The sequence below is a fragment of the Ooceraea biroi genome, chromosome 4 (assembly GCF_003672135.1).
Source record: "Ooceraea biroi isolate clonal line C1 chromosome 4, Obir_v5.4, whole genome shotgun sequence".
Lineage (NCBI taxonomy): Eukaryota > Metazoa > Arthropoda > Insecta > Hymenoptera > Formicidae > Ooceraea > Ooceraea biroi.
The window spans coordinates 8,210,920-8,238,580 of record NC_039509.1 but is presented as its reverse complement, the minus strand read 5'-3'; the positions used below and the strand labels follow the sequence as shown (position 1 = coordinate 8,238,580).

Genomic DNA, 27,661 nt, shown 5'->3' with positions numbered 1-27,661 from the left:
GCCGGTTCCTGAGGAACGCCGTGTTCCGTCGACGTGACGACGACAACGACGACGGCGGCGGCGGCGACGACTCCGACTCCGTCGGAACGTACGACATGTACGACGGTGAGGAGAGCACGGGGGAGGATGTGCTCGCTCTACGCGCCAACGACAACACTATGCACAGCGAGATGAAGTGCGCCTATAGGGTGAACTTCGCCAAGCCCGGCACCATCGGTCCGCTCCTGGGGTTCTCGCCGCGCGTACTACGGCCCAACAGGTGGTACGCTTCCGACGAACCGGTGAACATCATGAGCGTGAACGTCATCCACGTGGAGTGCAACGTCACGGCGGGGGAGTATAGCAACAACAGACCCGTGCACACGATACACGAGTTCGCGCCCAACGTGCCACCGGGATATAAACTGTCGGAGAGGCCCGGACAGATCATTTACCTCCCGGTCATCGCGCGGAGCGTCACCGACATGACGGTGCGCGTCGTGGATCAGAACGGTCAGCCGATCGATTTTCGCGGCGAGGAGATAACGGTGCGTCTGCACGTGCGACGACAACGACGCGTTGCGTAGAGCCGTAGGGAATGCTCGTACTGCGGGGTGGTGGAGGACGCGGAAGAAGAGGTACTACTACTCAGACGCGAGAGCGTCCCGAGGAGGGGGAGGTGCGCGGGAGCGGTTACGGTATGACGCTGAACACGGAGAACGCGGTCTTCCTTCGTTCGTTGGGAGACACCGTCCTGCGGAACGGCTACGATGGTCGACGTACTCGACATCGGCGATGAGCCGGTCTTCGACGAGCGCATCGTCGGGCTTGAGACCCACACGTACAACCCGTACGCCAACACCACGTTCGGGCACAGCGATGAGATACGGATTCCCATACACCAGCAGGATCTGTACACGTTGCCCTGTGAGAGCTATCTCTACATCGAGGGTACCTTCTCGGTCGATGGGGCAACAGCTGCAGGGGATGCTCAAGCGGCGCCCGATGAACTTGGTGAACCCCAGACGCACCTGGTGAACAACTGCGCGGCCTTCCTGTTCGACGAGCTTCGTTACGAGCTCAACGGCGTGGAGATAGACAGGAGCCGAAACGTCGGCGTGACGAGCACGCTCAAGAACTACGTTTCCCTGACCCACGCGCGCAGTAATATCCTACTGAGCACTGGATGGAGTCTGACGGGCACGTTCGGGCTGGGTGATTTCAACCTCTGCGTCCCTCTCGGGATGCTATTGGGATTCTGCGAGGACTACAGACGCGTGGTGATCAACGCGCGGCACGAGCTCGTTCTGATTCGTGCGCGCAACGACAACAATTGCGTCGTGCTGTCGGGCGACCGACACGAGGCGCGGATAGACCTGCACAAGGTGCAGTGGCGCATGCCGCACGTCTACCTGAACGAGATCAACAAACTGCGGTTGCTGCGCACCCTGGAGAGCGGACGATTTCTCAGTATGGCGTTCCACTCGTGGGATTTGTACGAGTTCCCCCTTCTGCAGAGCACGACCGCGCACTCCTGGGCCGTCAAAGCGGCCACGCAGCTGGAGAAACCGTGCTACGTCATCTTCGCGCTGAAGACCGGTCGAAGGAACGCCGCGACGAGGGACGCGTCACTATTCGACGCCTGCGACCTCTCCAACGTGAAGCTGTTTCTCAATTCGACGTTCTATCCCTACGACGACATGCATCTGGACTTTGCGAAGAATCGCTACGCGATACTGTACGACATGTATGCCAGATTCCGCAGAGCGTACTACGCGCTCGATCGGGAAGACGATGGAATGGTGCTCACGATGAACAAGTTCCTGCACTGTGGACCGCTCGTGGTGCTGGACTGTTCGAGGCAGAACGAGACCGTGAAGAGCGCCACCGTCGACGTTCGCATAGAGTTCGACTGCAGGCGTAACATCCCGCCCGAGACCACTGCGTACTGTCTGATACTCCACGATCGCGTAGTCGAGTACAACCCGCTGACGAGCCTGGTACGTCGCGTCGTCTGATCGCGCCCATGGCTGCCGAGCCGATATTCGCCGACCTGCAGGGCTTCATTGTCCAGGGCGGCTTCGCGGTGAAGGAGGTTGCCGTACTGCGTACGTGGGACCGAGTGCTGACGCACCATATCTTCCGCCCACCTGTGGCATGGAGTCGCCTGACGAGGGACGAGAGGTCTCAGGCCGTCTGGTTATCGAGCAACCACCATAGACTCCGCTGGACGGACGGTAACGTGCCCTACGGACACGCCGGCGCTCTTATTCGTAGAGCGGTATCCGTCGTGGAAGGAGGAGGAGACGAGAGGCTCGTCTACGTAAAGGGCGCGGAGAAGAGGCGGTGGCTGGAGGGTATCCTCAGCGATCTCGTGGGCGAACGCCGCGTCACCGTCAGGTCCATCGACGACGACTTCGAGGACATCGCGCGTCTGAGCGAGTTGGTGGGCCCCGATCGCGGAACGTACCGCTGCAGCGCGCATAGCGGGGTCTGCGCGTTGAAGAACGTGCTGACGCTGCACGCGTGGTGGGTGGGTGGACCGTTGCGCGTGGGATATGGACTTAATAAGTAGTGGTTTCTTATAAGCACTATATGTATTTCTATATATATGTTATTATACACTACTGTTTTACATTATTAAAATTTATATATATATATGTATGTGTTTATCGCTTATTATACATTACTCTATACTTATATCCTATACATTAGTTTATATACAGTGTGTATGTGTGTGTGTGTGTGTGTTGCTCCTCTCACATCTCCTCTCACATCTCTTCCTGCTCCTCTTCCTGCTCTGCGGGGGGTCTCCTACAAAAGAGAGTACACATATGTTAACACCAGTATCGGCGGAGCGTGTGTGTAGACGCCGCAGAAACGTATGGTGTAGCACTACTTGCTCACGTGGCGGCGTGTTGGCGCCCACATACTGCAGACCGATTCCTCTGCAGACGACCGGGTGGACCGCATCAAAGAATTCCACCCGGTGCTGCAACACCACGTCGATGTTCTGCAGACACGTTGTTACATCGCGCCTGGCAGATCATGTACACTTGGTTATATAGGTCGGGTCATAGGTCGGGTCATTAGGTTTACGTAGGTTTGTGTGTACTTACAAGACCTGCAGCATCTCGGCAACATGTGCCTCGTCCACTGACGCGCCGAGACGGTTGAGGAATCCCGTCGTCTCGCGCGTCTTCGCCGTCAGTGCAGCGGCGTTGTGTGCCACCATCACCGCCGCTGCGTAGACTCCCTCGGTGGCGCCAAGTACGGTATCCATTTTATTAACAATTATCGCGATACAAGTGACAGATGTCGGGTTGTCGGTTACAATAGGAATGACAGTGTGTCGCATGATGCGTTGTCTTTATAAAGCGCATGATATGAAGGGCTTGCTCTTTTCGCGCGGTGTCAGCGAGATGAAGCGCGTCTTCACAATTGCGCTATGGATAGCCGGGTCACTTTATCTCGCCCCGTATATGCGAAAAAGGGAATTGAATCCCGAAGAAGGATTGTGGGAAACTCCACGTACGATAGACGGGCTGCGGGACGCGTGCCATAGTCAGCAGGTACGCTGGCCTGTGGCGAGCTGACATAGCGATGTTTCGACCGTACTCGCGTTTCACTATCAGGGGTAACTGCGGAAGCGTGGGACGGCTGACTTGTGTGCCGCGATAACATGCGAAAAAGGAAATTAAATCCCGCAGAAGGTTGGTACGGGATACAACTACTGTACAATAGACGGGCTGCGAGACGCGTGCCATAGTCAGCGAGTACACTGGTCTGTGGGACGCTGACACAGCGAAGATGCGACCGACTCGCGTTACACTATATGCTGCAATTACATAATCACCCCTTATTGGTCCGCTGGACACGTATGCATGTGCCGTACCGCTCAGGGGTAAATGCGGAAGCTGGACAGCTGACTCGTGTGCAGAGATATTTCGAACGGTCGGAAGATGTCCGACCATTTGAGGAACCGCGTTCGAATAGTTGACCCCTAGCACGACCACGCATTCCCCTCTACGTAGCGTGCTTATACATGGGAGCAGGCGGGTATATAAACTGCGTCCCACTGAGGGTTCGTCAGTCAGACGTTCATATTCTGAGTGTAGAGGACCTGTCCACTGCGCAATGTACCACGTCACGTTACCTCTCGACCAGATGGGGACCGCAGCTCCGCGGCCTGTGGAGGACGGTGGTGCGCTGAAGAAACGACGGTGCGCTTCCTATACGGATTGCGGCACTGCGTCCAGCGCGTGATCGCCACAATGACCGGTGTCGTCGGACGCGCCGAGGCTAAACTTCGCGCCTTCCGACACATCGCCGCGGGTGTGGAGGATCCTTCCGGCGCTCTCAGGGCCATAAGCGGCAGCGCGGACTTCGACCGAAACGATCTGCTCGATTGCGAACTGCTGGTTATGGTGTTTGGTAATTTTTGAGTTACACGCCGCATACCAGCAGTCTCCACGCGCACATTATCTATTATATTATGTTATACATTTATATATATATATATATATATATGTTCTGTATGTAAACACGTTTTTCACGTTAATTAAAGTATTTTTTCCGATCAGATTGCATCTTTTTATCGCGTTGGACCTCTTCACCTCCCCTCCCTGTATCTATCTGTATAACATCTATGTAGTATCAGTGGCTAGCTTTATAGAGAGTAATACGTTAGACGCCGCGTCCGCAAAATTAGCGATGGTATCACCTGATCTTGCACGTGTTCGTGCAGGCCCAAGCGTATATAAGAGTAGTGCTGATGTTGCACTATGTAATGTGTTGCTGTTGCACTATGAGTTTCAGGCCGCGTTCCGAGACAAAACGATGACACGACGCCTGACCTTGAACATGTTCGTGCAGGTCCAAGCGTATATAATATTGTGCTGATGATGCAATGGGTAACAATAGCGCTGTACCACATGTAACATTATACGACCCCCCCCTGCTGATTTAGCCCTCTGATGTGAACATGATACCCCTGAGTCAGCACCCCCTCCCCTGTGTCCTTGAACATGTTTGTGCAGATCTACGCCGACCCCCCCCCCCTGCTGATTCATCTCTCCGATGTGAATATGATAGTCCTGCTGAGTCAGCACCCCCTCCACCCTGCTGACTCCCCCCCCGTGACCTTGAACATGCCCCTCCTCCTGCTGACTCATCCCCCTCCCCCTTGCTGACTCAGCCCCCCCTCCTCCATGCTGACTCAGCCCCCTATCCCCATTGCTGACTCAGCCCCCTCCCCCTCACCTCCCCTCGTTGCCCCTGGGTTAAAACCGGCCCTCTATATCTACTCTGGTCAAACGCATAAGTGAGAGGTTTGTGGTCGGTGCGAATTATTACTTCGCGACCCTGGATGATATCTTTGAAATACTTGATACTTTCGTAGATCGTTAACAGTTCTCTATCATAAGCACTATACTTAGCCTGTGTTTTGCTAAGTTTTTTGGAAAAAAATGCGATTGGTTGTGACTGACTTTGGTTGGTCTGCTCGAGAGCTGCACCGATGGCAAAATCTGACGCGTCTGTGGTGAGGATTAATGGCGCGGATTTTATCGGGTGTGCCAACAAAGTAGCTTGTGCTAAGTCTTTCTTGCACTGTTGAAATGCTTCCGTGGCCTGTGGTGTCCATGCTACTGTCGATGATCTTTCTTCTTACTATCTTTTAAATAACCGTTTAATATAGCTTGATGCTTCGCCGCGTCTTTCAGGTGTCGCCGGTAATAATTGACCATTCCGAGAAAACGTCGAAGTTGGAGTATTGTCTTGGGTTTTGGTATGTCGATAATCGCCTTTACCTTGTCGGGCAGCGGTTGTGTGCCCGTACCTGAGACGAAATGACCAAGAAATTCGACCTGTTCTTTCCCGAAAACGCACTTAGCTGGATTGATATTGATGCCTGCTTCTTCGAGGCGTTTAAAAAGCAGTTTTAAATGACGGATGTGCTCTTCTCGGTCTTCAGAGGCTACGATGATATCGTCGACGTAGCAGAACAAAAGTCGAGTCCGGCTAATATCTGGTTCATCAGTCTCTGAAAGGTCTGTGCGGCGTTTTTTAATCCAAAAGGCATGGCGACGAACTCAAATAATCCGAAGGGTGTCATTACTGCGGTCTTAGGTATGTCGGCTGGGTTCACCGGTACTTGGTAATAAGCCTTGGTCAAATCAATGGTGGAAAAAATTGTCTTACCCTGAAGTTCGCTAGAAAAATCATGGATGTGTGGTATCGGGTATTTGTCGGGTCGTGTAACTTTGTTGAGACCCCTGTAGTCCCCACACAGTCTTTATGTGCCTTCTTTTTTTGGTGCTAAGTGCAGCGGTGCTGCCCAGGGGCTGCTGGATGGTCTGAAAATTCCAGCTTCCACCAGATTTCTGAAAGCTTCTTTTGCTAGTTTTAGTTTTTCGGCCGGTAGCCTTCTTGGCCAGCTTGCTACTAGCGGTCCTTTAGTGATTATGTGGTGATGGATACCGTGAGTTCTGGAAGTGTATGACTGAGGTTTTCTGATAAGATCAGGAAAAGATTTGAGTAATTGATGGTACTCAGAATTTGGATTTACGGACAAGATGGATATCTGGCTGGACTTGTGGAGTGTTCCAGACGTACAGCAATTGGTAGTGCTGTCTATCAGGCGCTTACCTCGTAAGTCTACTAACAATCCATACTGTTTTAATAGGTCAGCTCCAATAATTGGTCGGGTGACTCCCGCGACGCAAAAAGACCATTTAAAGGCACGTCTGAGACCAAGATTCAATGTCAGCACTTTCTCTCCGTATGTGTCGATTAACGTGCCGTTTGCTGCAAAGAGCTGGTAAGGCGTGGGCTTCGTTCCGTATACCTGATGACTGCGTGGTAATAACGAAACGTCTGAACCAGTGTCTATCAAAAATGTGATACCTGAATTTTTGTCGGTGATGAGGAGCTTGTCTTGCGGCTGGCCACCGTTCATCGCTCCGACTGACGGCGGCATTACTAGTTTCCCGTGGACGATGTATCTGCAATGGCAGGTTGAGCGCTGCATGGGGGTTCGCACTTCCGCGCTTTGCTGCCGAATCGCCGGTGGTAGTAGCATTCGCCATCCTGCTGGCGTTTTTTCGAACGCCTTTCTCTGGGCTGTCGACTGCTTGAGCGTCTGCGCTGACTACTTCGGCCTCGTTCTCGGGTTTTCAATGCTGCAACGGACTTTGTTAATTCCACGACTTGTTGGGTTAATTTTTGAAGTGCATCCTCCTGCGGCGGTGGAGTTGTCGTCTGTGCTACCGAGCGGGTCGTGTGTTCCCATGCTTTGTCTACACATTCCGCTAGTTTAACTAAACCAACTTCATCAAACATCGTAAGCAGTTCTTGAATTCGAACCGGTAACCGTTGCATCCATAAAGTACGTAATAAGCCTTCCGTGGCATTCGCGCCTGCGAGCGTTCACATTTCCCGCAACAAAACTGACGGTTTTTTATCCCCGAGCTCTATTCCTAATAATAATTTTCTCAATTGTTTTTCTTGTGAATCCGTAAATCGTTCGATTAAAATTCGTTTTAAATGCGTGTACTTATCTTGTGGGGGCGGCGTTTCAAGGGCGTCGGCTACGACTATCATTGTTTCCTCGTCGAGGTGTCGGATGACTGCACTGAATTTTACGTCGTCCGAACGGATGTGGTACGTCGTGAATTCGCTTTCGAGTTGCACGAACCATAGAGCTAGACGTTTTTTCCAGAACGTGGGAAGTCTGACATTCCGAAATTCTGATGCGAACAATTCCTGTAGCTGACTCGTTGGTTTCACGAGCTGCTTAGGCGCCGGTGCGGTTGCTTCCTCTTGCGAGGGTCTTCCGGGCGTTGGATAAACGTCGTTCCCGTTACCACGTGGTGGTGTGCGTTGAAGAGCCATGGCCACTCGCGTAACTGGTCTTTCACGGGTTACGACTGTTTTGCGGCTCGTGCCGATCACTCGCGGTTTATGTCTGTCTTTGCGGCTCGTGCCGATCACTCGCGGTTTATGTCTTTGCGGCTCGAACCGGTTGCGGATCACGTCGGGGTCACCAATACGTGTGGGGTACGTGAGGATCCGGGATAAATAATTATGCGTGTTCACGGTTTATACTAATCAAACACTACTGAACTTTATTAAATATAAAAGGTTAAGATACAATGCGGTAAATCTTTGTAAATCTCGCGACGAATCGATCGAGAAGCGATCTTGGCAACTGCGCGCGAAGGAATGTCCTTTCTCCTGGTTCGAGCGCTCCCATTGGTTGCTCGCGTTGCCAGGCGGTTACCATTGGTCGCTACAAGACCGACTGCTGCTGCTGCCATCTAGGAAGAGAAAAATGTACTGTACAAACGACGACGACGGCAACGACCGTAATGATAACGACGTTTCTTAATCGAAAATTTTCCAATTTCAGACTTTGCATCGTAATATCTGCACTCGTAATGCACATAGAAAAAAAATATAAAAACCTTTCTTATATAATTCGACCCCAAGCTATCCATTGAGGTTACTCTGAAAATGATCTTTTCAGAGGTTATTAAGATCTGATAATCTAAGCGTGTCTGAAAACGTCGCTTCGCGTAACAGTACACGGTCGGTCTCGCTGCGCGTATACTTGGCGCGAGACACTACCGTGTCTCTTGATTATCGTCGTGTCTTTTATGTTAATTCCCACTGTTAGCATGTGCTAATAATATGTATTATGGAATAATATTGTAGACATAAGTTGAGGCATAAACCTCAGTATGAGATTGCAGACACTTTAATAAGTTAACGCTTATTCCATTGCGACAGTGCTAAGCGTTCCATAATTATTCGTCGTTTACATAATGATTACATTCTGTTATGAGCCGTGGCGATAACCAGACTTGATAGGATAAACAGACACGCGTATAATAAAAAAACGTGTAACGATGACACTTGTAATTTATGTCCGCCCGTTACCTCAGATTGTTGTTTGTCCGATCGATAGAACTAAAGAGATCAATTATATCAATATCATGCAGAAATGGTGAATCAATAGCGATCCAATACGGTATCTGACACGAATGATGTATCAGTGATGTGCATATTGGAATCTATCGTTCTTATCTGTCAATAAAAGTGATGACGGGCAGGAAGAATTATCACTTAAAGTAGCACTTCTGATGATCGTTGCTCGTTTTTCGATATACTAGCCATGTGTGAAAGATAACGTAATGATCGTATACGAATTTTTCCTGAACGCACATTTTTCCCAGCACTGGCACACTCTGTGCGTAGACTTTTTTTCCTTCGAGAAAAAAAGATCACGCAGCGTTCCGGTTTTCTTATTCGAAAGATATCCAGAACAGGAGCCGAAGTTGTAGAAGAAGTACGCGAAAGAGGGATGAGGACAAAGAGAAGATAAATTGAAAGTTCTCTGTTTCCTCAAGATTGGAAAAGCGAAGCGAAGAGTGGCGAAAAAGCAATTTCTTCGAACGCGCAATTGATGGCAAAAATAGCGTCGTTTCGAAACGGACACGGTTTCGCTGTAAGTACAATGATTCAGCCTTGAAGCGAGAACTTCGTGAAATTTATAGAGATAGTTTCTTTTCATATTCTTACCTCCTCTTGTCTTCCGTAATGTATTCTGCACGCGTAAAACCCGTAACTCCGGAAATCGACGATCGATAGCTGTAAAAATTCAGTGGGTTTTCATTGCCAGAGTGTAGCGTTCGCGTTTCATTGTCATGCAGAAGAAATTCGCTAGTATTCTACTTACTCTTGTTCGCGCGAAAAAGAATTGCAATTAGAAGAGTGCGCGTGTAGAAGAAGAGAAGGAAATCTGGTACGAACGGAAGACACTGACATCGTCGAAATTTTTGCACGTACATGCTGAACGACGCGACGGGGGGGGGGGGGTCTCTGAGTCGATATCCCTCACGACGTTCGCTGCGCGTAGAACACGTGTAAAACTTTATTTTTTAACAAGGTTGAATTTGAAAGGTTCTTCCCCTTAAGCTCGCATAAATATAGTCCGGCTGATATTTCGATATAATCTTCTCTTATCACGTCACATCTCCATCTAATGAGTCGATAATAAGCGGCGGTATACGTGTAATTCTTATGAAGAGATCACAGCTACGTGTCCGGAGGTTCCTCTCAACGCCAGGATGGCCGAGAGGGCTCTTAATGGCTGGAAATCCCACTTAGCGCCACTCCCCTGTCCCTAGGGGTAATCAGTCTTTGAAAGATTTCCCCTCTCGTAAAAAAAAACATATTGAACGAAGAGATTGAGATGAGAGATCACGACGCTCGTTAAGAAATAGTCAGATAATATCCCACGTGATTACCGCAAGATTCACGAATATTTAGAATTTGATAATTATTTGATAAGACAGTTTCGCTTTCAAAGTTTATCTTAAGTTTATCTAGTTATTGTAGAAGTTGTTGAAGTTACTGACTTTATTTATGCGAAGTTATTTGGTGAAGGTTGATAAATAATGTTATAGACTAAACTCCTATCTGTGCTCTTGTATAAAAGGTCAATTTACAGAAGATAATTGTAGAATCGCATATTATACCACGAGAAGAAGAGATATTGTTCTAACATCAGTTTCTTGAAAACCTCATTTTTTTCGACTACTTGTTTGTACATATTATGTAGGGCTACCATATGTATATCGAGCATATATCGAGTATAAGTAAGTCGGCGAAGCACCAGAGAGCGATGCGTCATGACGTGAGCCGCGAACGCATAGCGTCGCAGTGAGTAATTGTAAGATGAGACTGCGAATGAAGGAGTGAGAGAGAGAGAGTGAATTCCAAAAAGCGTTTTATCTAATCGAGCGATGCGGATGTTATAAGATGATAAAGAAAGAATTGCAGAGCCGAACGGCAGAATCGATGAGTGAAGAGTCTAGCAAGAGACCCCATGAGAGTAAGACCGTGCGTGAACGGAGAATCGGTTGCGTGTGGTGTGACGAGTCTTTATCTTGTACTAACATATATATATACAGGGTGTTTCCTAAGTAAGTAGACAAACTTAAGGAGGATATTCCTTGGCTTATTTTAAGAAGAAAAGGTCATATAAACATATGTCCTAAACTGCTTTGTTTTCCAAAAAAAGTACATCACTGTTTTCGTTCACTTTTCGGATAGCGTGCTTTTGCAGTTCGAGTCAACAGCGGTGGGGATGGAGTGGGGATGGTCTCGCGGCGCCGCAAGTGAACACTCGTTTCAGACTGCGCCGCGCGGCCGCCGCGAGACCATCCCCACTCCATCCCCACCGCTGTTGACTCGTACTGCAAAAGCACGCTATCCGGCATCACTGCTATCACGTTATCTTTGACGCAAATTTTATTAATTCCTATTAAGTTTAGTAATTTTATTAATTATGGTAGATTACACAAACGCCGAAATGGCAGATATGCATTTCGTATACGGTCTTGCTAATGGAAACGCTCGTTAAGCAAGACGTATTTACAATGACAGATACTTTTTTTTGGAAAACAAAGCAGTTTAGGACATATGTTTATATGACCTTTTCTTCTTAAAATAAGCCAAGGAATATCCTCCTTAAGTTTGTCTACTTACTTAGGAAACACCCTGTATATATATCATTTTTATATTTTATATTTCATGTCTACAACGTATATTACAAAAAATATATATTGACATACACTTATATAATTTTGTGCATGGAATACCACAAACTTTGGGGGCTCGTCCGGGATCAAACGAAGTCAAACGCCCGGGATAGAACGAAATAGTCCGGGATTGTCAGTGAGTCAAGATAAAGACAGGGAGCTAGGACTGAGTGTCCTGCGACAGCGACGATTGTGTGATCAGGACTGAGTGTCCTGCAACAGCGAGGATCGTGCAGCCGGGACTGAATGTCCTGCGACAGCGACGATCGTGCAGTGAGGACTGAGTGTCCGAAATTGAGCGTTCGGATTAGTGAGTCCTGTGGGAAGGTGCGAGTTTTGAGTGAATTCGCGAAAGGTGATGAGTAAGAGAAACGCGAATGACTTGACGGTGACCGAGCTGAAAGAAGAATTGAGAAAACTGGGGATACCAGGCACTGGAAATAAAAACGAGTTGATAGTGCGTCTGAACAACGCGGTTCCTTCCGGCACTTGGACTGAAGAGATGGCGCGGAATATTGATACACGGAGTAATGCGGCACGGAGCGTTGAGACACAGAATATTGGAGGTGCAGAAGCGACCAACATGTTCGTGGTTGAGAGAAACATAGCCGAGCAATTGGAGAGATTGACTCGTGAAAAGTGTGCACTCCGAGAGGAAGTAGAAGGAGTGAGGCAAGAGGTAACGTCCTTGAGAGTGGGATCGCAAGCAGCTGTCCACGCGTCAGGAGCACCTGCTGAAGGATTGAGTCAACCGAGGATCAACATCAGCAACATAGCTGAGTTGCTAGCTACTTTCGACGGTTCAACGGGTAACGTGGGAGCATGGGAGAAGCAGCTAAAATTGTTAAAGCGAACCTACAAACTGGACGACGAACACGCCAAGATACTAATTGGAATGCGGCTAAGAGGAGAAGCCCAAGAGTGGCTCCACTCGAGGCCGGAATATCTTGAGATATCGACGGAGACGCTACTTTGTGAGCTGAAGAATATATTTGACCATCGACCCAGCGTGATTATGTTGCGTAAAGAATTCGAGGGGCGTGAATGGAGAAGAGGCGAAACGTTTAGCGACTACATGCATCATAAGGTCATTCTTGGAAATCGTATCCCAATCAACGAAGACGAGATGGTCGAGTACATCATCGACGGTATACCCGACCGCATACTCAGAGACCAGGCACGTGTGAGCGGATATAAGACGAAGGCGGCATTACTAGAGGCGTTTGATCGGATCACATTGTGGGACAGGAAACACCATGCCGTGAGTGCTGTAAAGAGAGGAGATCAGCAGAAGCCAAGCGACGGGAATCAGCGGCAGCGAGGAGGCGAGAAGGCTGAGAAGAAGAATGCATCGAGGGATGAGACCATGAGGCGTTGCTTCAACTGCGGATTGCGTGATCATATAAGCGCGGATTGTCCGACGAGAGTAGAGGGACCCAAATGTTTTGAGTGTGGTGAGCGAGGCCACATTGCGTCGAAATGTGTAAAGCGTCAAAGAGCGGTGAGAAATATTGATACCAACATCCGTACCGTTTATAACAAATGTAGCAAGGAGGTAGAGATTAACGGTCATAAGATGTTAGCTTTAATTGACACCGGAAGTGATATGTGTTTATTGCGTTCCGATAAATACATCCGTTTAGGATCTCCTAAATTAGATCCGAAAGAGGTTCGATTTCGTGGTGTAGGTTCAGGCGATAATTTAACCTTGGGTGAATTTAATGCAAACTTGACGACGGGCAGAAATACATATCCTATTCTTGTACGTGTCGTGTCGGATGCACTTTTAAGTTGCGAGTTGATTATCGGTGTAGATTTTCTTAATACGGTAGAAATGACGATTAAAGGAGGTGAGATTACTATCAATCCATTGTCAGAGCTAGCGCACGCGGATGAAACTGTGCCCGAGATTTTTCAGATCAATTTGGATCCAAAAGCTAACGACGAGATAGATGTAACACATGTACCGAACGAGCATAGAGCTCAAATCGAAGATCTGATTACTAGTTATAGTCCTAGTAAAACGCGAAACGTGGATCTTAAGATATCGATAGTCCTTAAAGATGAAGAACCTGCTTATCAACGAGCTAGACGATTATCAGCGTCGGAAAAAGAGCAAGTAAATGCGTAGATAAGTGAGTGGATACGCGACGGTATTGTACAGCCATTACTATCAGAATATGCGAGTCCGGTAGTGTTAGTTATAAAGAAAAATGGTTCTGTTAGATTGTGCGTTGATTATCGATTATTGAATAGAAAAGTCGTTAAAGATCGGCATCTGTTACCACTTATCGAAGATCAGTTGGATCAGTTGCAAAATGCTAAATATTTTACCACGTTAGATTTGAAGAACGGTTTTTTTCCATGTAGCGATTGATGAGCGAAGCCGAAAATATACAGCTTTCATAATTCCAGACGGTCATTATGAATTTTTGCGTGTTCCATTTGGTTTATGTAATTCACCAACTGTTTTTCAAAGATTTATTAATGCTGTTTTTAGAGATTTTATCCGAGCTAAAATAGTGTTGATTTATGTTGATTTTATAATATTATCTAAAGATTATGAAAGTGGGATAATGAATTTGAGCGCTGTGTTACAAGTTGCGAGTGAGGCCGGTTTGGTAATAAACTGGAAAAAGTGTAAGTTTTTGAAAAGTCGAATCGAATTTTTGGGTCATATTATTGAAGATGGGCGTGTGTATCCTACTGAGCGTAAATTAGAAGCAGTCAGGAAATTTCCTGAGCCGATTAATGCAAAACAATTGTAAAGTTTTTTGGGTTTGAGCGGATACTTTCGTAAGTTCGTTCCGCAATATTCTACTATTGCACGGCCATTAAGTGATTTATTAAAGGCAAATGTTGAATATGTTTTTGGTGAGAAGCAGAGAGACGCATTTATTCAATTAAAAGAAATATTAATCAGCGAACCAGTGTTAAGTTTGTATTTAGCAGGCGCAGAGACAGAATTGCATAGACGCTTCGATGCATGGATTTGGTGCGATACTTTTGCAGAAGAATAACGAAGATAATGCGTTCCATCCGATTTATTATAGTAGTAGTAAAACGACGACGGTTGAACAAAAGTATTCAAGTTACGAATTAGAAGCATTGGCAATAATTAAGGCATTTAAGAAATTTCGCGTGTATTTGATAGGAATTCTATTTACGATTGTGACTGATTGTCGTGCGTTTACAGCGATTATGAACAAAAAAGATTTATGTGTGCGCGTAGCGCGTTGGACGTTATTACTCGAAGAGTTTAATTATAAGATCGAGCATCGACCAGGTAAAAGTATGACTCATGTAGACGCTTTGAGTCGTTATCCGATTTCAGAGTGTAATGTGATTGAACGACAGAAAGACGGATTAATGGCGCGATTAAAAAGGGCGCAAGAGAGCGACGACGATATAAGGAGAGTTTTCGATCGTGCAAAGTTAGAGGAATTTAATAATTATGTTGTTAAGGGAGATTTACTTTTTAAAGAAGTAGGTGGCGATTTACTAGTGGTTGTACCTAAATCGATGCAATCACAAATTATTCGGCAAGCGCATGAGAGAGGTCATTTTGCAGTTGCAAAAACAGAAGCGTTATTATTAAGAGATTATTGGATACCGAATATAAAGCCGAAAATTGAGAAGGTTGTAAAAAACTGCATATCTTGCATTTTAGCTGAGAGAAAGCAGGGTAAGCAGGAAAGATTCTTGAATCCTATAGCGAAAGGAGAAGTTCCTTTGGATACGTATCATATTGATCATTTAGGACCGTTACTTTCCACGAGAAAGAGTTATAAGTATATTTTTGCGGTAATTGATGCGTTTACGAAGTTCGTATGGCTATATGCCACTAAGACGACAAATGCGGCTGAAGTTATAAGTAAACTTAGGAAATAGTCAACTGTTTTCGGGAATCCACGGAGGATTATTTCAGATCGAGGCGCGGTTTTTACATCCAACGAATTCGCGGAGTATTGTAAGAGAGAAAATATTAATCATGTGTTGATTACAACTGGAGTCCCGCGAGCGAACGGTCAAATTGAGCGTGTAAATCGAATTTTGATTCCATTGTTAACTAAACTTTCAGATCCTAAGCGTGAGTAGTGGTTTAAATTCCTTGCATTAACTCAATTGTATCTAAATTGTGCGTCACATAGGAGTTTGGTATGACACCATTTCATTTGTTATTTGGAACTCATATTCGTATGCGAGAGGATGTACGAATTCGAGAATTGTTAGAAAAGGAATGCATCGAAACATATCAAGACGAACATGATGAATTGAGGGAAAAGGAGAAAAAAAATATTGCTAAAATTCAGAGTCAGAATAAGCGAGGTTTTGACAAAAAGAGAGTTGCTGCTACAAAATATCGAGAGGATGATTTAGTGGCGATAAAGCGTACCCAGTTAGGTCCTGATTTGAAATTGGCTAATAAATATTTTGATCCATACTCTGTAGTAAAAGTATTGCGTAATGATCGATACATTGTTCAGAGAGTAGGTGAACATGAAGGACCTTTTAGGACATCTACGTCTGCGGATCATATGAAACCATGGGTAGATTATGCAAGTGATGATTCAGAGTGTGAGAATGATCCGGAGATTGATAATGAGAGCGAAAACATTCGAGGGCGAATGTTCGAGCAGGATGGCCGAATGTAGGGCTACCATATGTATATCGAGCATATATCGAGTATAAGTAAGTCGGCGAAGCACTAGAGAGCGATGCGTCATGACATGAGCCGCGAACGCATAGCGTCGCAGTGAGTAATTGTAAGATGAGACTGCGAGTGAAGGAGTGAGAGAGAGAGAGTGAATTACAAAAAGCGTTTTATCTAATCGAGCGATGCGGATGTTATAAGATGATAAAGAAAGAATTGCAGAGCCGAACGGCAGAATCGATGAGTGAAGAGTCTAGCGAGAGACCCCATGAGAGTAAGACCGTGCGAGAACGGAGAATCGGTTGCGGGTGGTGTGACGAGTCTTTATCTTGTATTAACATATATATCATTTTTATATTTCATGTCTACAACGTATATTACAAAAAATATATACTGACATACACTTATATAATTTTGTGCATGGAATACCACAATTATATTTCACAATTCAACTTTACACTTGTTTTGTTAATTAATATTTTACTATTACTGCTAAGTACATTTCACATGCCAGCTGGCATCTGACAATGAGTGAAATAAGTTTACTGGGATCGATCATATAATTTCGAATGAAACTTTTCACTTTTACTTTCCACTCCATCCATGTTGTGTAAACTTTTTCAATATTCACGTGATTACGTAACTCTGTTCGTGGAAAACACAATCCCTAAGGAGAGTGTCTCCCTTACCGTTTTCTTAAAAACCTATATACTATTGATGAATAGTTTGATGCGAAAATACGTGACATTTTTCACTTTTCACTCTATCCATTTCGTATGAACTTTTTCAGTATTCGCGCGATTACGTAACTTTGTTCGTGAAAAGCACAATCCCTAAGGAGAGTGTCTCCCTCACCGTTTTTTTAAAAACCTATACAATATTGATGAATATTTTGATGCGAATATACGTGAAATTTTTCACTTTTCACCCTATCCATTTCGTGTGAACTTGTTTTGTTTAATAATTTATTCTCCAGTTTCGTTCGTTTTAGAAGAGTTTCTCACCAATCGCGTTATGAGGAAATCGAACCAGAAATCCATTACGAAAGTTCATGAAAAGTTCATCACGTATTGAAGTATCAAGAAGCACTTGGCCTTTAAGTAGAAGATATTCACCGCGCGTTGAACGCGCGCGTAAAACTTCATTACCTAACAAGGTTGAATTTGAAAGGTCCTTCCCTTTATAGCTCCCATAAATATTGTCCAGCTGGCATTTCGGTATAATATCCTCGTAGCATATGTCAAATCTCCATTTGATAAGTCGATGTACGATGTATGAGCGGCCGTGTACGTGGAAATTCTTATGATGAGACCCCAACCGTGTCCGGGATCGCCAGCACGTGTACAACTTTGACTTCGCTCCGCTATGTTTTATCATATTATTATTCATATAATAACTTTGTTTATTGATATAAATACGCATATCCGACGCGCGTTTATCGTTCGTTTAGCGCCACTGAAATGCGAGTGTGCGGCCGTCCGCCGTCATTCGATATTGTCATTGATGTGATGCGGTTCTGCAGTGAGGCCATTAGGACACCACATCACGGCGGATTGCGTTGCTCGCGTTTCACCGCATGTTAATTATGAACTACTTACATAATATATAGCATAATAAATAGCAGATTTCCAATCAGTGATCACTTGATTCACAGTATCGAATGTGATTTCTTTTGACTATATTTTAAATAGACATCTACAAACGTACTTATATGCAAACACGATTAATGATTAAACAATCGCAAAATATGATCATTCTCATGCAGAGTGACGATGCGGGACTCCGGGTCACATACACACACACAACACGCACGCACACACACACGCGCGCGCGCGCGTTATTAGTCTCACGAATAACCAGGTAGAGAAAGAGGTAGAGGAAGAGAGGGCGGAAAAGAAGACGTCGGATCACGGCATTCAGCAAGATCTAGGCGCGGCCGGTCACCAGCCGGGAACCTTTAAGGAACAGTCGCAATTTATCTGCGGCTGTCGCAACGCAAAAGTGGGGGTGCACGTGGATACAAATTCTTGGGGCCCAATACGTGTACGACCTTGGTGTTGACCCCTTCGTCAAAAGAGCACCCACCTCATGAGAGGATCGACTTCATCCCTCCGGGTATCCGGCGAATCATCGTGTTCATTGCGACTCCTTCTGACCTCTATCGTAAAAAATACGAATTATTCTGTCAGGAGTATTGATTGTCGTGACGAGGGTTGGGTCGTTAGGCTGTTAGAGCAGTTTTTACATGTATAATGCGTAAAACGGCTATTAAACCGGATATAATACGTACCAGGTATAATAAAACATGATACTTCATTCATTCATTATGCTTGACTTGTATTATACCTACCCAACTCTGGTCATGACTGATCGTATTTCTTGACAAAAAGAGAGAGAGGGAAGGAGGCTTTTATGGGACAGGTCCAACTTCACATAATCTACCCGCGAGAATTGCTACTCATGTTACGCGGGAATATGATAGGGTTTTACCCATGTTTACTGATGTTCTTCGAAGTTCGTTTGTAAAGCTAATATTAGATTTTCTTGATATTAATGTACTACGTATTATATTCTTATTACATTCTTCTCTTATCAGTTGTATTGTCATAAATGTTTTATAATGCATTCTGTCCTAATAGGTGAAAGTATTTTTCTCAGATTATTATTTTCATAGTTGCATTTTATTTTTATGACTTTTATTACTAATTACGGTAATTATTTAGATTAACGGAGCAACCTCGAATGACCTTGACCTTGACATATGTTGTCACGGTCACCCTCCTGAGTGACCTTCAAAAGGTTTTAGCCGTCGCTCATTGTTTATTAAAAAGTTATTAACAAAAGAAGTTTCGAAAATATAATAGTTATTTTGAATATTGAAAGACATAAACGACGAATATGAATGAAGGAAGGAAAGTGATTTAACCTAACCTAATCTAATCTAACCTGGTTAGGTTAGGTTAGGTTACATTTTCCGAAACTGGAGCCCCGGACACATATACGCTCGTTTTTCAGCCCACTTCGCGGGAGGGCGGGAAGGGGCTTCGCCCCTCCTTCTGCCAGGATCCGTGCCGTGTACCAGGTGATCAAAATCTGTACGATGAAATCTGTAACACCGGCTCCGGCGGGGGGAGGGGCGTTGCCCCTCCTCCCCGCCCTCCCGCGAAGCGGGCTGAAAACGAGCGTATGTGACCGGGGCTCCAGTTTCGGAAAATATAACCTAACCCAAACCTATTTCTGATTTAAAGGTAAAATTTCATCAAATATATTCTTTCGTAAACGTATATGATATCGTAAAATTATGCTTTATTCATTAAACATTTTTGTTAATAACTTTTTACCAAACAACGAGCGAAGGGTGAAACCTACTGCGGGTTATTCGGGAAGGTGACTTTTGTAATATATGTCAAACTCAAGTCCTTGCTTCGCGTGGACAGTCGAAAATTCGTGCAAAATCATTAAACTTCTTTTGTTAATAACTTTTTAATAAACAATGAGCGACAGCTAAAATCTTTTGAAGGTCACTCAGGAGGGTGACCTCTATAATATATGTCAAGGTCAAGGTCATCTGAGGTTGCTCTGTTAAACTAAATAATTACCCTAATTACTTGTTGCGCAGATTTCTACAGTCAAACCAAGTGTAAATTTTATTACACATTTTACTGCTACTAATTACTGTTACTCGTAATTCTTGTTAATAATAATGTTGATATTTTGTACGTGATTGTTAATAATAATATTAATATTTTGTACGTGATTGTTAATAATAATGTTGATATTTTGTACATGATATGCGATGGATTTATCCTTGCGCGAGACTTTTCAGGATAGCGCGATAATCGTCGCTGCAATAGAGTGGGTAAAAGAAGAGTATCGCCAATATACATGCCTAATGCTGATTGGCTCCGCCATTTACAGACAATTTCCGGTTAGCCGTCAATAGGTATTAGGTGAACGTAGTTGTGAAAGTGTACATTTAAAGTAGTAGTGACGTTTTAATATCGTTTTACTTTGTCTGACAATGGTGACTTCCGGTTAATTGGCGACACTCTCCTTTTACCCACTCTACGCTGCAACAGCAATTGGCGATCAATCGGTGTTCCCTGCAGGTTCTGGCGTGCAGAAATCGGCAGTCTGCCAATCTGCATTGGTAAGGTAAATCGTGATGAGACTCTGTGCAACAGCAAGCATCGTGCAACAATTTCTCTCCGCAATAGGGATAAACCAAACTGTCGCACAAAGGACACCTGTAACAAAAATAGAAAACTTACTGATAATTCACACGCATGTATTATTTTAATTTATTATTAATAAATTTCAAAATAATATTTATAATATTTTGACAAAGAACCTTTCAAATTTAACCTTGTTCAAAAATAAAGTTTTACACGCGTTCTACGCGCAGCAAATACCTTTGAAGCCGACAGCTTCTCGATATTTTGATACTTGTGATGAATCTAAATCGCATAACGTTTTTGCAAACTATATCGTTTGTATATGTACAACTTGTACCAGAGTCAGTAAATTTACAAGAAATTTACTTACTTTTGTGGTCTGTATCCTAGTGCGAATGGATAATTCCCTTGGAACTGTTTTGAAACTTCATTCTGTGGCAAAGGCGTCAATGGTAAATTTTCTGTCCCTAATAAATGATCACCTGCTATTTTCTCGTGCCCATCTGGAAGACACTCCCACAGGGATTTTTATTCCCGCTAGTAGCGAAAGAGCCACCGATCCCATTCTTACCGCAACGGGCTTCCCCCACCATTACGTCTACAGTTTCGACGCGTGAAGTCATATGTTCTTATTGACGCATAAGCAGGAGCGAAAACCCAATTCATCACAGATGATGTCTCGCGATGGCATACGACTATTTCAGTTAATAAAGAAAAGGAAGTTGCAATGCAATCTTGTTTAATGTGAAACTTGTGGTTGATCGTTCGATCAACAAGTGTTGAAATATTGACAGAGATTTCAGATGTTGCAATTCGAATTAAATGTGACAGTGCAGCATCAGTCATCGAAGAACGATTTTTACTTTTTATTTGCTTCATACTGAAAACGCACTCTCACAACGATAAGTTGAACCGAACACAACAGATTTTAAGGCTGAAATCTCTTAATTTAGGATAAGTGGTCTCCGGTAAAAGCTTAAAGAATTCTAATCCACTTTCTGTTCGTTCTATTAGAAAAGGATCAGCTTGTAGATCACACAACTCTAATCGATATTCAACTTTTTGTTAATCAATTGCAAGTGTCAAGGGGCTGTTAAAAAGAATAATATCACTTTTTAACTTGTCAAAATCGGTAAAACGTACATTAAACTTATTAATGATGTTATTTATAAAATCCGAAAAATGGAAGAAACTTATAGAAGGAAAATCTTTTTTCAATTCTTCACAACAAGGAAAGTGAATTAATTCGTCTTTCATTAATTCTATTTTAGACACAGTTAACCGATTCCGAAATCCATTTATGTGGTGCATTAAATTTGAGATAGTTTGCTTTTGAATTTGTAATTTCAAATTAAGTTCATTCAAATGTTGTGTAATATCACCAAAAAAAGCAAGCTCGCTCAAAAATTTTGAATCTTGAAATAATTTTTCCAAATCATCGGTATCGCTCTTAACTTCATCTTTTAAAAATATAGGTATTTCTTTCCTAAGAGCGAAGAAACGATTCAAACATTTACCAGCACTTAATTAGCGAACCTCGCAATGCAACGGTAGATCTTCATACGCAGCATTTACTTCTTGCAAAAATGCTTGAAATTTGCGATGAGATAATGACTTATTACCGCCTCTAATTAAATTTGTAATCTTTGTGACTAATTTCATTGCTGTAGCCATCATTATAATTTTCCCACATAATGCCTCTTGGTGAATAATACAATGTAACATTGGACAATGAATATTATGTTTTCTTAATTGTCCACAAAATCTATTTTCAGTTCCTACCATTGCCTTTGCTCCATCAGTTACAATAGCAATGCATTTTTCAAAACCGTTACATAATTCATTAACATTTTCAAAAACAGCATTAAATATGTCAATACCTCTCGTTGTATCATGTAATGAAACTAATGACAATAATTCTTCATTAATGGAAAAGTCGTTTTGGATACATCTTACAAATATACATAATTGACTAACATCTGAAATATCAGTGTTTTCGTCAAGGCATAGCGAAAAATATCGATAAGTTTGCAATAAATTTTTTAACTTTTGTTTAATATCCATATCAATTTCCTTAATTCAAAGAGAAACTGTTTGGTGTGATAACGATACGTGTTCAAATAATTGTATTGCATGTGTATTGTTGAAAGCTCTAGCCATTTCAACTGCACATTTTTTAATAAGTTCTCCATCTGAAAAGCACTTTTTCGTTCGTGCAATTTCTAAAGATACGGCATAAGACGCTGCAAGGCATTGTTGTTGCAAGGTTTTAGTTGAAAATTGATTGTTATTAACATGTTCTGGCGTATGTTGTTGCATTTTGAGACTTTTTAAAATTAGTATTCTACTGTCTCCATCATAATACTCGTAATCTTTGGCATGATATGTGTTATAATGGCGAGAAATATTAAAAGATTTGATTGAGGAAATTACAGTGTTGCATATTAAACACTGCGGTTTATTTTCCGTATTTAAGGGGTTAGGCCACCTTGAAAAATATTTTTGGTCACTTTTTTTATTTGCTTAATCGATAGTTTGTAATCTTAAAAATTTTAAGACATATATATATTTAAGTTTAAGACATATATATATATATATATATATATATATGTCTTAAACCTTTTACTTTGTTTAGGAGGACAGGCGCTCGTGTAATCGCTCTAGCCACTCGTTTGGCGCGCTCTGGCGCGCTTCACTAAATCGATTCAAAACTAAAAAACAAACATGGTTCGGTATTAAAACCAATTGGATATAATTTTTAAGATTACAAACTATCGATTAAGCAAATAAAAAAAGTGACCAAAAATATTTTTCAAGGTGGCCTAACCCCTTAAATATATATATATATATAGGTAATAGTAGCTATAATTCGGTAATGACTATCTGTAGATGACATCGTATTTGTCATCATTAGTTATTTATCATCATCAGTACGCAAAACTTTAAATTCGTTTTTTTCAAAACAGCTATTTTGAAATCAGTGTTCAGCATAACTCCTACAAGTTTTAACCGATTTACTTGAAACTTTCAGGAAACTTTCTTTTACAGATAATCTAGAGAAGTACATATGGATTTTGCGATATATTAAAAACTTTTTTTGCAATTAACAATTTTGCACAAAATTTTAGGGCAAGAAAATGAACTTTTTGTTTAAATGCTTACTATTTCCACAAAAATGCATATTTCTAGATATCCATATGTATTTCTTTAGGTTTTAGTATCTAGATAGCAAAAATGTTTTATTTTTTGTATTAAGTCCAATACTGTGGTCGTGAGACTGAACACCGCAGAGAGTGTCGATCAAAAAGAGCTCCTAGTGTCTCGACTCTAACGCCGCCATTTTATAAGATAAATTTTAAAAAATCTCTTTTCTACAAGAGTTGCTTAATAAATGCCTCATGTTCGATTTTGTATTTATTTTGTTATATCTTCAAAAAATTCCCGAAAATGACAGTAATTTTGATCCGTTCAAGGTGGCCTAACCTCTTAAGAAAAAAAAATCAATTTTCCATCTTTGTTGAAATTGACGATTGTATGTGTTAAGCTTTCTTTTCGACATGATGTTATAATGTTAATATAATAATAATACAATATAGTAATAATAATAATAATAATACAATATAGTAATAATAATAATAATAATACAATATAGTAGTTAATATAATATAATAATAGTCCTAATAAGAATACGAATACAAGAAATAATAGTCGACAATTCTGGCAATTTATTTGAGATGACTTAAATCACAACGTTTCAACCATCAATCGTGGTCCTTTTCAAGTGTAATTCTGTCAATCGCTCACATTCAATATAAAACCATTGTGATCGTAACAATTTAAAAATCGACTGGAATTATGATAATGAATTATGATAATTTCTTGTATTGGATTGATCACTGGCGAAGAAAAGAGTTGTTAAGAATACGAATATTAATATACGAATTAATAACGAATAGCAATAAGTGATATTTCTGACAACGCACGATGCTCCTAACTCTAAAGGAACTAAGAACAAGCGACGAGGAAAAACCACGAGTGCATCACGGAACGCAGCGCGGCCCGTAAACCAAGCATCGAGCACTGATTGTGAGTCGGCTGGAAGAGGGAGGGGAGTCAAGCTTGAGTTCCATAGTAGGGGAAAAAGCCTCGAGCGGCCCGCGGACTGCAGGTTAGACAGGCTTGAACTATATCATTACTTAAGGCTATATTTTCCTTTGCAGCACTCAAAAATAGGAGGTTTTTCCGGAATTTTGTTTCTTAAACTGTAAACCTAATCGATATTTAATTTATATAGGCTTGATTTATTAACATTTTACTACATTTATGATTTAAAACAAAATTATTAAAACATGCGCCTATAAAATTCCTTGTCGCGAGCCGCCTTAGCTCTTGATGGCGACCATCCTAACTCGTCTCCAGATGATCTGAAACAAAAAAACCAAAGTGATATATGTAATCTTCACACATGTGAAGATCGCATGAACTAGAATAAAGCGAAAAGAAAAATTAGAAGTTAAAAAAATATCGTTCTGAAAAATAAATATCGATTTTTCGACAAAAATTGGCCATATTTTTTACAATAACAAAAAAAGTACAAGCTGTAATAAAATAATCCTAGTTCATACGATAGCCACATGTGTGAAGATTATATATCACTTTGGTTTTTTTGTTTCAGATCACCTGGAGACGAGTTAAGATGATCGCTATCAAGAGCTGAGGCGACTTGCGACAAGTAATTTTAATAAATGCATGTTTTAATAAATTTTGTTTTTAAATCATAAATGTAGTAAAATGTTAATAAAACAAGCCTATATAAATTAAATATCGATTAGGTTTACAGTTTAAGAAAAAGAATTCCGGAAAAACCTTCTATTTTTAAGCGTTGTAAAGGAAAATGTACTCTTAAGTTATAATATTTGTTAACTTTCGAAGGAAACCCTGTGTTATATATCCAATATTTAGAATTAAAAAATTGTAACCTATAATATTACTATAATAAAATAATTTTTATACAAAACATTTATATTCTTTCGATTATTTATATTATTTTATAAATTGTAAATAAAATATAAAATATCTCTAAAGAAGTGAGAAATATCTAAAGTACTGTATTTCATTTTATCTATTATAATTGAAATTAAAAGTTTACAATCTGCATTGTTATAAAAAAATAATTTTTATCATCAAATCATTTTACCTACCATTACAAAATGTTTACTTAAAGCTCACAGTAACATCTGTTTCTTCAAAATCTTTTTGTTATAGATTTTTCTCATTTGTAGCGACAAAGGACAAGAAAAAATAATAATCTCTGTTTTGTGCACGATAATGTAATCATCAAATAAGGTATATCAGTAATATAATAATTGTCTTACTTGATGAGCACCGGTTGAGCAGCAATGTAACAGAGTACCGATTCCAAGTAAAACTATTAGGAACGACATTTTTAGCTGCAAGATCCACCAAACTCGAAGTTGCTCTCGACACGACTCGTACTTGCTATCGACACGACAGAGATTTTTCAGAGGAATGAGATCGCTCGCGACTCTTGCTTCGATTTCTTTCATAAAACCCACACACCTTTTAATCACGGATCTCTTCTTCGTTGTAGAACGCGGTCGATGTGCCCGTTACTCGTAACTGGTCAACGATCATCCTTCTCTTCGTATGTGCCGGCAAATAGAGAGAAAAAAAAGAAAAAATGCCATCGCGGATGCTGATCTGGGATTCACGAAACAATTGTAAATTTCACAAATAATGTATTCATAAATCTTGAAAAAAAGATCGTACCACAAAAAGAAACTTTATCTTGAGTAAAGAGGAGAACTCATTCGGTCTCTCAGTAGTCTACATAGATATTTTTATTTAAGTACAATATTTCTAACTACGCATTTTTTTATGTTTATTAATGTTATAAAATTTTATTAAGGATAAGTCTCTGTAAAGATTGGCTTATATTCTTTCTTTATTTCGCAATAACATTTCTGTTTGAAAAAAAAAAAGAAAAAATCGACGCCTGGTTTTACTAAATCGGGTTCTCTGCGTTAACCACTATTAAACTGAGACGACAAATACAGATTCAATTTCACTGAATCGCAACCTTTACTTTCTTTGGTGTGTTGTGTCTAATCCTGCCGTCAAATCCTTATCGAAGACTTCCGAGTCTCGAGTGCACGATTCTCGCGCTCAGCGCTGGGCGTCGTCAGTGAATCTCGAACAATTTCTTTACTTTCTGTTATTTTTATTGCCATGTTTGACATCACGGGAAAACCTGTCATCCAGAGGAATCTAAATTAAAATCGGACTGTGCACGTCAAATTGAGAAATGTAGGTCAGAACGAAGTGATAATGAGAAAGCCAAGAGAATTATTTTCCTACTTGTCTACTTAAATCGTTTCTACCTAAATGACGCAGCGTTCGTGAAGTTCTTCATATAAAAAAAATTAGATATATTTCACGTTTGAAGCATTTTATAATTTACACGTGGAATGTAATTTATGTCATCACTGTTGCATTCTCTAAATGCATTTCTACACCGCAGTTCATCACATTGATTATTTAATACATTGCCGGGATTTAGTTGCATAATTCTCACTGTTCCCCTCTTGCCGCGCATATCTTACAATTAGCAACGAGGTGCCGGAAGCTAATAAACAAGATGCATGCCACTACATTATTAACGTTGGCACCTCGTTGCCTAACAATAAGATACGCGTGGCAAGAGGGAAACAGTGGGAGTTGACAACGAAATGTGCAACTAAATCTCGGCTGATTTAATAAAACTGATTTAATAAAAGAATCTCGGCCTCCGTAAACATATCTCTTATTTTCCACGGGACTGCAACAAATACTGTTGTAATGCAATTAAGTCTAGAACAATAGATAGCGTGTCACAAACAAATCTTACTTTCCATCATATCATATCTCCTACCATTTAATTTTACATGTCTTTTCTCTACGAGCATAGTTTTAATTAAATAAATTTCGCAACGTATTTTATAAGACTTGATAGAAATCAGTTGCATGTAATTACGATAATTTCTAGTTTAGAATTAAGATTATAAAGATTCGCGCCAAATATATTTACAGATCTTATCGCAAGCATACATAATTAATAATTACAAATAGCAATTGTCTTATTATTGAAAAACATGCCTCAGAAAACTGTATATAAAATAATAAAATCATTAAATTTTTCTCGTTAAATCCGTTCATCTTACAGATTATTATAAAAAGATCTTATAAAT

General features: G+C 41.9%; 3 protein-coding genes across 3 annotated transcripts; 1 reads left to right on the top strand and 2 right to left on the bottom strand.

The window, feature by feature from the left end:
- The first annotated feature begins 749 nt into the window (after positions 1-749).
- Positions 750-1,997, top strand: LOC113561777. Its single transcript, XM_026968966.1, has one exon. It carries the CDS (start codon positions 750-752, stop codon positions 1,995-1,997), a length of 1,248 nt encoding a protein of 415 aa, XP_026824767.1.
- A 2,701-nt stretch (positions 1,998-4,698) lies between these two features.
- LOC105275094 lies at positions 4,699-7,073 on the bottom strand. Its single transcript, XM_026968965.1, has 4 exons — positions 6,283-7,073; positions 5,819-6,022; positions 5,335-5,627; positions 4,699-4,761 (listed from the first exon to the last, which is right to left on the bottom strand). The coding sequence occupies exons 1-4, from the start codon at positions 7,058-7,060 to the stop codon at positions 4,699-4,701; spliced, it is 1,338 nt and encodes a 445-aa protein (XP_026824766.1). The 5' UTR covers positions 7,061-7,073.
- A 12,968-nt stretch (positions 7,074-20,041) lies between these two features.
- On the bottom strand, positions 20,042-27,659 carry LOC113561776. The gene is made up of 4 exons (XM_026968964.1): positions 25,771-27,659; positions 20,785-20,917; positions 20,304-20,486; positions 20,042-20,084 (listed from the first exon to the last, which is right to left on the bottom strand). Exons 1-4 carry the CDS (start codon positions 25,979-25,981, stop codon positions 20,042-20,044), a joined length of 570 nt encoding a protein of 189 aa, XP_026824765.1. The 5' UTR covers positions 25,982-27,659.
- Positions 27,660-27,661: the final 2 nt, after the last annotated feature.

Excerpts from the sequence above, each read along its gene's own strand:
- LOC113561776 (XM_026968964.1), bottom strand. The coding sequence starts at position 25,981 with ATGAAAGAAATCGAAGCAAGAGTCGCGAGCGATCTCATTCCTCTGAAA. Across the intron at positions 20,918-25,770 it reads AGTAAGACAATTATTATATT|ATGGGCACGAGAAAATAGCA; the intron begins ACTGATATACCT and ends AGTGTCTTCCAG. Across the intron at positions 20,085-20,303 it reads AATTGCTGTTGCAGCGTAGA|CGACGATTATCGCGCTATCC; the intron begins GTGGGTAAAAGG and ends ACTCTATTGCAG.
- LOC105275094 (XM_026968965.1), bottom strand. The coding sequence starts at position 7,060 with ATGCTACTACCACCGGCGATTCGGCAGCAAAGCGCGGAAGTGCGAACC. Across the intron at positions 6,023-6,282 it reads CTTAGCACCAAAAAAAGAAG|AGACTGATGAACCAGATATT; the intron begins GCACATAAAGAC and ends CAGACCTTTCAG. Across the intron at positions 5,628-5,818 it reads TCTTGGTCATTTCGTCTCAG|TAGCATGGACACCACAGGCC; the intron begins GTACGGGCACAC and ends GATCATCGACAG.
- LOC113561777 (XM_026968966.1), top strand. The coding sequence starts at position 750 with ATGGTCGACGTACTCGACATCGGCGATGAGCCGGTCTTCGACGAGCGC.